General features: G+C 62.9%; 4 protein-coding genes across 4 annotated transcripts; 2 read left to right on the top strand and 2 right to left on the bottom strand.

Annotated features, from left to right (window-relative positions):
• The first annotated feature begins 102 nt into the window (after positions 1-102).
• Positions 103-2,540, top strand: THITE_2171644 (uncharacterized protein). Its single transcript, XM_003657867.1, has one exon. It carries the CDS (start codon positions 111-113, stop codon positions 2,316-2,318), a length of 2,208 nt encoding a protein of 735 aa, XP_003657915.1. The 5' UTR covers positions 103-110; the 3' UTR covers positions 2,319-2,540.
• On the bottom strand, positions 2,537-4,938 carry THITE_2124126 (uncharacterized protein). The gene has a single exon (XM_003657866.1). It carries the CDS (start codon positions 4,729-4,731, stop codon positions 2,755-2,757), a length of 1,977 nt encoding a protein of 658 aa, XP_003657914.1. The 5' UTR covers positions 4,732-4,938; the 3' UTR covers positions 2,537-2,754.
• Positions 4,939-5,817: 879 nt separating this feature from the next.
• Positions 5,818-9,479, top strand: THITE_2124124 (uncharacterized protein). The gene is made up of 2 exons (XM_003657865.1): positions 5,818-8,583; positions 8,680-9,479. Exons 1-2 carry the CDS (start codon positions 5,997-5,999, stop codon positions 9,219-9,221), a joined length of 3,129 nt encoding a protein of 1,042 aa, XP_003657913.1. The 5' UTR covers positions 5,818-5,996; the 3' UTR covers positions 9,222-9,479.
• Positions 9,480-9,737: 258 nt separating this feature from the next.
• THITE_2148210 (uncharacterized protein) lies at positions 9,738-11,600 on the bottom strand (the record flags this gene model as incomplete). Its single annotated transcript, XM_003657864.1, has 2 exons — positions 9,738-11,128; positions 11,570-11,600. 2 exons carry the CDS (start codon positions 11,598-11,600, stop codon positions 9,738-9,740), a joined length of 1,422 nt encoding a protein of 473 aa, XP_003657912.1.
• Positions 11,601-11,778: the final 178 nt, after the last annotated feature.

Genomic DNA, 11,778 nt, shown 5'->3' with positions numbered 1-11,778 from the left:
CCGAGGTGCCCCGGTGGATTGCCAGTGCCCGCTTCGAAGGGCCTCCCGGATCGGGCATGCTATACATGACTCCGCTGGCCAAGCGGCCTGACGTCGAGTATTCCGCCTGCATGGAGCTTCTGGCTGCGGTGCAGTCGCAACTGACGCCTGCCGCTGCCGTCAACCGTCAAGAGTCGCGCCGTCCCCCGATCGTGCTGTCCCTTCTCAACGACAAGGGGCCGAGCGGGGCAAACGCGATTATTGACGATATCGCTACGGACTTGGAGGCCGACGCCGTGCACCTCAGCGCCCACACGATCGCGCGCGTCGTCGGACACCAGGTGGGCCAGAACCCGTACTCGGCCCGTGGCCCTATCTCGATGCTCGGCTATGCCGCTGCCGAGATGAATGGCAGGCTCACTTCCCGGCCCGATCCAGATCCGGAGCAGGAGGTCGGTGTGGTCGCTGTTTCGCTGCCCTCGCGGCTGCGATCCTTCTTGGCGCCGAGAGAGAGCACGACTTCGGGCGTGTCTGACAGCCGCTGGGAAGACATGAAGATCGGCACCGCCTTGGACGCCATGGTTGCTGCTGCTCAGCTCAAACGCCGCACTCGCGCTGCGAAACCCGGGGCCGAGTCGCCGCGCCGGCCGCTCATCATCCATGTCCACGACTACGTCGAGCTGAGCTCTCTGCATCCTACCATACTCCGGAAGCTCCGGGCCATCGCCGACCGCATGTGGATGGCAGGGAGGAGAGTCGTCCTTGTGGGCACCTCGTCCGGCGATATGGACAGGGCCTCGCAGTGGCGTGACCAGCTACTCGACTTGGGCCGAGATGGCGCCCGTGTTATTCCCTTCCACCTTGCGGAAACGACGCCCCGGATGGATGAATGGGACAACTTGCAGGAAAATCTCTCCAATATCGAGGATATGCTGCGGGCAATGGTGGGCGATGATGTGCCCATTGACCTGGAAATGGGGACCCTCAGGTTCAAGCCGGATGCCGACTTTTTGTCTCGGACGCTCGGCAGCCACCTTTACGACGCTCAATGGGTATACCGCCTCGCGTCATTGATGGTAGGCAACCGGACGCCGCCGCGCGAGAAGTACGACGCGCACGCGCTGTTGGAGGGCATCAGGTGTATGAATGCCCGCGACAAACATTGGGAGCACATTTACCCGGCCGTCCGTCCTCCCTACTTTTCGCCACTTCTCATCCCACCCAAGAACGGATCCTCCTCCTCGTCGTCCTCGGGCGAGCCCGCCAGCAGCAACCTCACCGGCGCTGCCGCGTCCAAGGACTACAACAGCGACGAGAAGAGGCTCCTGTCCGGCCTGATCAACGCCAAGGACATCCGCACCACCTTCAACGAAATCATCGTCCCGCCCGAGACCAAAGAATCTCTCATCAACCTGACCACCCTCTCCCTCATCCGCCCGGAGGCCTTCACCTACGGCGTGCTTAAGACCGAGCGCATCCCGGGCTGCCTGCTGTACGGGCCCCCGGGGACCGGCAAGACGCTCCTCGCCAAGGCGGTCGCCAAGGAGTCCGGCGCGAGCATGCTCGAGGTGTCGGCGGCCTCCATCAACGACAAATGGCTCGGCCAGAGCGAGAAAAACGTGCAGGCGCTCTTCTCGCTCGCCCGTAAGCTCGCGCCCTGCGTGATCTTCCTGGACGAGGCCGACGCGCTGCTCGCGGCCCGCCACTCGGCCGGCCCCGGCGGCGGCGGCGGCGGGCGCGCCGCCCACCGCGAGACCATCACCCAGTTCCTGCGCGAGTGGGACGGCCTGACCTCGGACCTGCGCGCCTTCATCATGGTCGCCACCAACCGGCCCTTCGACCTGGACGAGGCCGTCCTGCGCCGCCTGCCCCGCCGCATCCTCGTCGACCTGCCCCTGGCCCCCGAGCGCGAGGCCATCCTGCGCGTCGTGCTCCGCGACGAGGTCCTCGCCGACGACGTCTCCCTCGCCCGCCTCGCCGAGGAGACCGACCTGTACTCCGGCTCCGACCTCAAGAACCTGTGCGTCTCGGCCGCCATGGAGGCCGTCCGCGAGGAGATGCGCGCCAAGGAGGCGCACGCCGCCGCCGACGAGGGCGGCGAGTTCCGCTTCCCCCCGCGCCGCGTCCTGGCCCGCCGCCACTTCGACAAGGGCCTGCGCGACATCACCGCCAGCATCAGCGGCGACATGGAGAGCCTCAAGGCGATCCGCCGGTTTGACGAGCAGTACGGCGATGCCGGGCGGCGGCGGCGGGCCCGGCGGGGTATCGGCTTTGACGTCGTCCCTGGGAAGGCTGAGGGGACCGAGGAGGCGAGGGTGAGGCAGGTTGGCGCTGCGTGAGCTGCCGTTGGGCAACTTTTTTCTTCTCGAATGTGTGAGAGAAGGGGTAAAGAGAAAAAGCATGGCTGGATTGCGAAAGGCAAGGGAACAACAAATAGGACGGGCGCCGGGAAGAGTTGGCGAATGGAGTTGTGTATATATAAATGAGATTGAGGGATAATCGTGGGTTGAGTGCTTGCATTGTGACACTATGCGGCGCTCATGGCCCCTTGTATATGTCTACATAAACGGATTACGGGATTATATGTGCGTACTTGGCTTAGGCTGACTTGATAGACGAAGGAGGTTGGGATCAAAAGCCTTTTGTTTTTACCTTGTCACAACCCCCAACAAAACCTGCGTATTGGTATCATTATTTTTCCCCCCATTGTCATACAGACTGCTGTCCCGGGTCCCCGTTTTCCTTTCTATCCTCCCGGCCCCCATCGTGCTAATCTTACAACCCGCCCGGCTTCGCGTCGCCCAGCGCCGACGCGTACAAGGCCTGCGCGGCGTGCAGGCTCGCCAGCGTGGCCTCGAACAGCGCCAGCACCGAGTCCCTGCCGCCCTTGGGCGGCTGCCACCGGACCTTCTTGCGCGTGCGCTCGTAGATCTCCTTAATCTCGCGCTTGCGCTTCTCGATCAGCTGCTGGCGCAGCCGCTCGGCCTCGGCGGCCAGCGCCTCGATGCGCTCGGCCGACCGCCGCAGCGACTCGGCGTAGTAGGCGAGCTCGGGCGCGCGCGCGGCGTCGCCCGACAGGAAGGCGGCCCAGAACTGCCGCAGGAACTCGGTCGTGGTCGCGTTGGTCAGTATGCACCGCTGCGCCACGTCCGCGGGAATGCTCATGGGCGTCGGGTCCGTCCCGTCCTCGCCGCTGCCGGCGAGGCTGAAGGAGGAGGAGGAGGCCGTCCCCTGCGTTTCGGAGCGCTTCTTGCGCATGCCGTCCAGGATCTGCTCCTGGGCGCGCCGGCGGGCGGCGCGCGAGCCGACGTGCGGCGGCTTCTTGGTTTCGGCGTCGCCGTCGCTGTCGCTGTCGTCGTCGACGCCGATGCCCTTGCGGAGATCTATTCCGCCCGCGCCGTCGTCGTCGAACGTCTCGAAGTCGGCTTGCACCTCGAAGAGGACTTCTGAGGGGTTCTGCTTCTCGAACTCCTTGGCCTCCTCCGACTGGCCGTCCTGGTTGGAGAAGAACTTGTTTTGTTCTTTGACGTTGAGAATGATGCGCTGTGCCTCGGCATCGCCCCGCAGGTCGCGAAGGGTGAGGTTGTCGAACGTGCGGGTGTCGTCGACCAGGCCGTCCGGGGCGGACGGGTCGAGGTCGGAGGGGGCGACGTTGGCCATGATCTTCTCGCTGAGGCTGTTCAGCGTCTGGATGATGGGGATGTTGGCGCGCGGCCGCATCTCGATGTCCTTTCGGTTGCCGCTCTTGAACCCGCCTTGGTTTTCCTCGTTCGCTTCCAAGTCGATGATGTGTGGCACCTTCTGGGCGGCCGTGATCTTGCTCGCGAAGCCGAACGAGTTATCCGCGTCCAGGTATCTGTCAAATATGTTGTCGGCGTTCTCATTGCCGGTGAGACGCTCGCCACGCAGTTTCTTGGACAGCTTGCTGAGGAAGAAGCGGGACCAGAACTCGTTCTCACTGAGCTTGGGCACATTTTCGTTGTATATCCGCCTCACCAGCGGATGTTGCTGCAGGATCATGGATATCTGCTCCGAGGAAATACTGAGCTTGAACTGGCCGTCCTCGGTCCGCGGCTTGATGGTTGAGAGCACGTTGTACGCCCCCTTCTTCTGGTTTAGCTCGATGGCGTGGGCACGCAGCAAGCCGACCCGGGTGGACCAAAACTGGGCATTGAAGGCAGCATCCGAGATGGAATCAGGCTTCAGGGCGAGGGCGTCCGAGTAGGTCTGGGCCAGGTCCTTGTCCTTCTTCATGAGCGACTGCTGGAGCTCCACGTCCGCCTTGAGCGCGTTGTCGTCAAACCACTTGGCCGACGCCGCCTTGGCATTCACTGTGCTGGCAAACGACATGGCGGCCGAAGCACCGGCACCGTCCGCCGAGGCCTGGGCGGCGCCCCCCACGGGCTTGGGCACGTTTGGGTCGTTCTCGCGGGCCGCGGCCAGTAGTTGAGAGAGAAGATCTCTGATCGCATTGGCCTCGGCACGGGCATCACTCGGCGAGGTGAACTGAAACAGAAACTGCTGGGGCGTGGCGCCCTCCACGTTCGGCTTGGGCTTCTCGATGACCCTCAAGATGACCTTGGGCGAGCCGTCGGGGGTCTGCTGCAGGTTCATGATGTTCTCCAGCGCGAGGGAGACGGTGGGCGGGCCGGTCGCGGGCATGGGCGACCATATCAGGGCAGTGCGGTCCTGGGTCAGCGTGAGGATGCCGTCCTTTTTCTTGTACGTGGTCCTGCCACGCGGGAGGGCCATGGTGCCGGTGACGCCCACGCCCGCGGCGCAGGCTCAGCGGACGCAAGCTTTTTGGGTTTCTTTTTCTTTTTCTTTATTTATTTTTGTGTATTCTCGACGTCAAGTTCTGTAGAGGCGACAGCTGGAGATGGACTTGCGGCTGGCGGAGATGTCTTCAAGGTCCAGCCCAGGCAACTTTCTGCGATCACTGACTGATGTGTGTAACAGTAAAGCGCCCAATCGCTGGGTGCGTAACGTCCTCAGGTTAGTTAATCACACTGTGGGGCCTCTTGCGGGCGTGCTTCCGCTTTGTGTCGCTCAGCCCCGGGCCCGTACCGGCGTGCAACGCCGGGATCCAATGGCAGCGTTGGGATTGAGGTCACACGCAGCTTCGACCACCGTATTCCCGTAAGCTCGGCGCCGAAGCCCCGAACCGTTCGAAGAAAACTCGAACCTAGGACGGATGTGTTCCGTATTCCGTAGTACGTCCCAGAATGCTGACAGTGGCCGGTCGCAAGCTGGCTGGTTCCAGCGATCGCTGGGGGTTGCTTGTGAGACCGCTTCCAAGGTTCTTCCCCGACCAAGAGGCGATCGCTGGAAAAGGGTGCTCACTGCGTTGGTAATACGGGCATAACAAGTGTATTCCGTAAAACCGCTCGCGGTTGTCGGCTTTGCCCGTGCCGGGCAAGCTAACCGAACACTGGAATCGCTGGCTCCCCGAAAACTGGGGCAAGTGGCGCCCTTGTGACAACATCATCCAAAAATACGGCCGCTGCCAAAGGCTGCTTCCGTCCAGCCGTGGCTTGGCCGCACCGCTGAAGCCCGCAAGTGCCGCAGGGCGCTTTTTGGTTGGCTGCACCCCGGTTGACAGGGGATCCTGCGACGGCTGCTTGGACCGCCTGCTCGCGCAGCGAAAATTGCCGTCATCGACCTCGGGCCAGGCTGAGCGTCATTTTTCCCCTTGCTGCAACAACAAGCAACCAAGCAAACCTGCTGAACACATTCACACCAACGCTAGGGACGGACACGCCCAATGTCCCCGGCTCTGACTCAACGTCCTTTGGCGACATAGCTTTGGGTTTACTTGTGCTCTCTCCCACTACGACTTACTCCGCCGCTCTTTTTGTATCTGCGTCTCGGTGTACGGTACAATAACCATACGAACCCTTAGGGGCATAATCACGGAACTTGATTTCCACCTCCTCCTGCGGCTGCTTTCCCCGGCTTCCTTTGAGTCATTAGGGAAGTTCACATATCCCTCGCCCTCCCGTTGATACCCGGCCGAGATGCTGCGCACTTCGCTCCGGGCGCTGCAGGGCGCCGCGGCGTCGTCGTCGTCACGATGCTTCTCGACAGCCACCCTCTCGGCGCGCGCCGCCCTGCGGCTCGCTGCCAACCGCCGTCCCCTCGCCGTCGGTGCCCAAAAACGCTTCGAGAGCGCACTCCACAACCCGCCCGACCCGAACGACAGCTTCCTCCAGGGGAACACGGCCAACTATATCGACGAGATGTACCTGCAGTGGAAGCAGGACCCTAAGAGCGTCCACGTGTCGTGGCAGGTCTACTTCAAGAACATGGAGAGCGGCGAGATGCCCATCTCGCAGGCCTTCACCCCGCCCCCGTCCCTCGTGCCCAGCACCCAGGCTGTCGTTGGCCTCGCCGCTGGCGCCGGTGTCGGCATTGGCGAGGGCGCCGACATCACCAACCATCTCAAGGTCCAGCTCCTCGTGCGCGCCTACCAGGCCCGCGGCCACCACAAGTCCAAGATCGATCCCCTGGGCATCCGCAATGCCTCCAAGGGCTTCGGCAACATCCGGCCGAAGGAGCTCGAGCTCGACTACTACCAATTCACCGAGAAGGACCTGGACACCGAGTACACCCTGGGCCCCGGCATCCTGCCGCGTTTCAAGCGCGACGGCCGCGAGAAGATGACCCTCCGCGAGATCATCGCCGCCTGCGAGAAGATCTACTGCGGCTCCTACGGCGTCGAGTTCATCCACATCCCCGACAGGGAGAAGTGCGACTGGCTGCGCGAGCGTCTCGAGGTGCCGCAGCCCTTCAAGTACTCCATCGACGAGAAGCGCCGCATCCTCGACCGCCTGATCTGGAGCTCCAGCTTCGAGGCCTTCCTGGCCACCAAGTACCCCAACGACAAGAGGTTCGGCCTGGAAGGCTGCGAGAGCTTGGTGCCCGGCATGAAGGCGCTCATCGACCGCAGCGTCGACTACGGCGTCAAGGACATCGTCATCGGCATGCCCCACCGCGGCCGTCTGAACGTGCTGAGCAACGTCGTCAGGAAACCCAACGAGTCCATCTTCAGCGAGTTCGCCGGTACTGCCGGCGCCGAGGACGAGGGCTCCGGCGACGTCAAGTACCACCTGGGCATGAACTTTGAGCGCCCGACCCCCTCCGGAAAGCGCGTGCAGCTGTCCCTGGTGGCCAACCCGTCGCATCTCGAGGCCGAGGACCCCGTCGTCCTCGGCAAGGTCCGCGCCATCCAGCACTACAACAACGACGAGACCACCCACCGCAGCGCCATGGCCGTGCTGTTGCACGGCGATGCCGCCTTCGCTGCCCAGGGCGTCGTCTACGAGTGTCTCGGCTTCCACTCGCTGCCGGCCTTCTCGACTGGCGGCACGATCCATCTCGTGGTTAACAACCAGATCGGCTTCACCACGGATCCCCGCTTCGCCCGCTCGACCGCCTACTGCACCGACATCGCCAAGGCGATCGACGCCCCTGTCTTCCACGTCAACGCCGACGACGTCGAGGCTGTCAACTTCGTCTGCCAGTTGGCCTCCGACTGGCGCGCCGAGTTCAAGCAGGATGTCATCATCGACCTGGTCTGCTACCGCAAGCACGGCCACAACGAGACCGACCAGCCGTCCTTCACCCAGCCGCTCATGTACAAGCGCATCCAGGAGAAGAAATCGCAGATCGACATCTACGTCGACCAGCTCCTGAAGGAGGGCACCTTCACCAAGGAGGACATCGAGGAGCACAAGCAGTGGGTGTGGGGCATGCTGGAGGAGAGCTTCTCCAAGTCCAAGGACTACCAGCCGACCTCCAAGGAGTGGACCACCAGCGCCTGGAACGGCTTCAAGTCGCCCAAGGAGCTGGCCACCGAGGTGCTGCCGCACAACCCGACCGGCGTCGACCGGAAGACTCTGGAGCACATCGGCGAGGTCATCGGCCGCGCGCCCGAGGGCTTCAACCTGCACCGCAACCTGAAGCGCATCCTCGCCAACCGGACCAAGTCGGTCCTCGAGGGCAAGAACATCGACTGGTCGACCGCCGAGGCGCTGGCCTTCGGCAGCATGGTGACCGAGGGCCGCCACGTCCGCGTTTCCGGCCAGGACGTCGAGCGCGGCACCTTCTCGCAGCGCCACGCCGTCTTCCACGACCAGGAGACCGAGGACACGTACACGCCGCTCCAGCACATCAGCAAGGACCAGGGCAAGTTTGTCATCTCCAACTCGTCGCTCAGCGAGTACGGCGCTCTCGGCTTCGAGTACGGCTACTCGCTGACGGACCCCAACGGCTTCGTCATGTGGGAGGCCCAGTTCGGCGACTTTGCCAACAACGCGCAGTGCATCATCGACCAGTTCATCGCCTCCGGCGAGCAAAAGTGGGTGCAGCGCACCGGCCTGGTCATGTCGCTGCCCCACGGCTACGACGGCCAGGGTCCCGAGCACTCGTCCGGCCGCCTGGAGCGCTTCCTCCAGCTCTGCAACGAGGATTCTCGCGTCTTCCCCTCGCCCGAGAAGCTGCACCGCCAGCACCAGGACTGCAACATGCAGGTTGCCTACATGACCACGCCCGCCAACCTGTTCCACATCCTCCGCCGCCAGATGAACCGGCAATTCCGGAAGCGTAAGTTTCTTTCTCTTTTACTTCTCTGCATTACGGAGCAGCGTAAGACGGTCATTCATCCGCCGTTCCCCTGACTAACTCTTGTCAAATTTCTAGCCCTCATCCTGTTCTTCTCTAAGGCGCTGCTCCGCCACCCGCTGGCCCGCTCCAACATCGAGGAGTTCACCGGCGACTCGCAATTCCGGTGGATCATCCCCGACCCGGCGCACGAGTCGGGCGAGATCAAGGCGCCCGAGGAGATCGACCGGGTCATCCTGTGCTCGGGCCAGGTGTACGCGGCGCTGCACAAGTACCGCGCCGACCACAAGATCGACGACGTCGCCTTCACGCGCATCGAGCAGCTCCACCCCTTCCCGTGGGAGCAGCTGCGCGAGAACCTGGACCGGTACCCCAACGCCAAGACCATCGTCTGGGCCCAGGAGGAGCCGCTCAACGCGGGCGCCTGGAGCTACACGCAGCCGCGCATCGAGACGCTGCTCAACCAGACCAAGTACCACGACCGCAAGCATGTCATGTACGCCGGCCGCAACCCGAGCGCGTCCGTGGCCACCGGCCTGAAGGCGTCGCACAAGAAGGAGGAGGAGGACCTGTTGGAAATGGCCTTCACCGTGAAGCAGGACAAGCTGAAGGGCGAGTAGAACGCGACGCGACGTGACGGACGCGCTGGTTGTCTCGTTTCCCTCGTTGTATCATCATTTCTTGCATCGATTGAAATCCATACATAGACTACGGGCAGGGAGAATCATCATTAGTCCTTTCTTTTCCTTTGTCGCTCTCTCTCTCTCATGATGATGTCTCCGTTCGATTGGGGTATGGTACTCTCTTGGCTGGGTAGTAGTTATCTTCTCGGCTTCGAGAACAGGGAAGCATGTATGTACAAAATTTGAACTCAATGGTTTATTGCATGGCAATGTGAACGGATACCAAATTGTTGAGGAGATGCCGATGGGTATGCTGTTCCGGATTGATGTTGTTTCCAGCTGTCAGGCATGGTGATGGAGGTGTTCAGGGACGACCGCGCTGAGTGTTGCTTCAAAACCTGTAGGTAGTTGAGCGGTGTCGGTAGGATTATGCCATGCTGGTTCCAGCTCGCCGCTGAAAGGCAATGGCATTGTCACTATTAGATATTCAAGTCTAACTGCCCACTACAACGGCTATATCCTGACCTGCCACGGCCGGACGACGCCGTCGTCGCCCGTCGTGACCAACATCTCCTCCTTGCCCCTCTGCTCGGCGCCCGGGTCAAACCGCTTACACCATGTGATGTGGTTGATCTCGTACGGTCCGTGGGCGTTGGGAACGGTGGCCAGGACCCGCCAGTTGCCCTTCGGGCCGGGCGTCCCGTTCTCAGCGTCGCCAGCCTCTGCACCCCGAGACGGGGCGCTTTCATCCTCGGCGTAAAGCGCAATGACGCCGTCACCCCCGGTACTGGCTACGAGCCCCGTCTCGGCGCTCCACGACACCGAATACACGTCCCGCGAATGCACCTTGGGCAGCACGGCCGTGCAATCCCACTCCTCCCTGAGCGACCGCCGCATGGTATTCGGGATGCCGCCGAAACCGGACTGGAAGGGATTCGCCCCCCGTCCGCTGCCATCTGCGTCGTTGTCCTCCTCCTCTTCCTCTTCGCGCAGCGTCCACACCTTGACCGTCCCATCCGCCGAGAAGGTCATCAGCCGCGGGAACCGGCCGTCCGGCCGCGCCCTGCCCTCCCACTGCAAGCCCCAGACGGTGCCGTCGTGGCCCTCCAGCACCGCCACGCACACCCACTCGCCGTCGGCATCCTCGCGCCAGATGCGCACCGTGTTGTCATAGCTGGCGCTGGCAAGCACATCGGCGCTGTAGTGGTGCCGCCTGGCGCGCGCGTTGGGCAGGTGCGACGGACACCACGCGACGGCCTTGACGTCGCCGTCGTGCTCGCTCAGCACCGCCACCGTCTCCCACTCGCCCTCGTCGTCGCCGCCGTCGACGACGTCCTCACCACCCGACACGTCCTCCCAGATCCACACCGACTTGTCGCGGCTGCACGTCGCGAGGTACTGCCCGCCAGGCGAGAAGGCCAGGCCCTTGACCTCGTTCTCGTGGCCCTCCAGGACGAGATCAAACTCCCACTCCTTGTCTTCCCCCTCGCCATCCCCAAGACCGCCGTCGTCACCAAACCGCACCTCCCGCTCCAACCCACCCTCCTCCTCCTCATCCTCCCCCCCACCGCCGCCCTCAACAAAACTCCACATGCCCGCAGTCGCATCAAAACTCCCCGTAACCAACCCCAACCGCCTCCTCCTCCTTTTCCTCCTCCCCCCGTCCTGCCCCGCCCAGCCGCCGCCGCCGCTGCCACCGCCTCGGGGGGGCTGCCACGCGACGGCGCGCACGGAGCGCGCGTGCCCGCCGGTCAGCGCGCTGTGCTTGGCGAGCGTGGCGAGCGAGAAGACGGTGACCGACTTGGCGTGGGCGGTCGCGAGCAGCGGCAGCGTCGGGTGCGGCACCGAGCACCAGGCGCGCTGGTACAGGTCGGGCGTGAAGGGCGGGAGCGGGGTGATCGAGGCTGTTGGTTTTGCTCCTCCTCCTTCTGCTGCTGCTTCTGCTGCTTCTGCTGTGGGGGCGAATAAAGAGGATGGGTCCGTGGTGGTGGTTGAGGTGGGGTTGGGTGCGGTGGTGGATGACGGCGCGGGGGCTGCCATCTTTGGTAGAGGGGTGGTGGTGGTGGTTCGCGGTGTGTTTTTGACGGGGAGTGTTTGGCAAGTATTCAGTGGGTAGGTTGGCTGAAGGTGGGACGAGAGAGCCTGAGGAGGGGTGGGATCGAGGGTTAGTTGAGATGAATTATCACTGCATCGAGCTCGGCTGGGAACCTTGGAAGGTAAGAGGCGACCGTGGGAGCTTGTGGACAGAAGCTGGGTGAATAACAAGCCGGCGATACTGGTAAGAGTCGTGCCGTGTGCTGTGATGCTTCGAGGAGGGGCAGTTGGAGGTTGCAAGAGTCAATCACTCAGGTAGGTAGACCCAACAATGCCCCTCATTTTTTTTCAGAAGCTGAGCATCTCCGAAACCGCCGCCCCACCCCCTGCGGGATGATGCAATCAAGCCACCGACACAGAGCTCAAGGTGGGTAAGTACGCTGCCCGCCCGTGAGGCATCACACTCCCAAGTAAACACTGATATGGGTTCCACTGCCCGCTTCATTGAAGATCTGCTGGA

Source organism: Thermothielavioides terrestris, chromosome 6, assembly GCF_000226115.1.
Source record: "Thermothielavioides terrestris NRRL 8126 chromosome 6, complete sequence".
Taxonomy (NCBI): Eukaryota; Fungi; Ascomycota; class Sordariomycetes; order Sordariales; family Chaetomiaceae; genus Thermothielavioides; species Thermothielavioides terrestris.
Note: the sequence above shows the minus strand (reverse complement) of the source record. Positions and strands in the feature narration are given on the sequence as shown.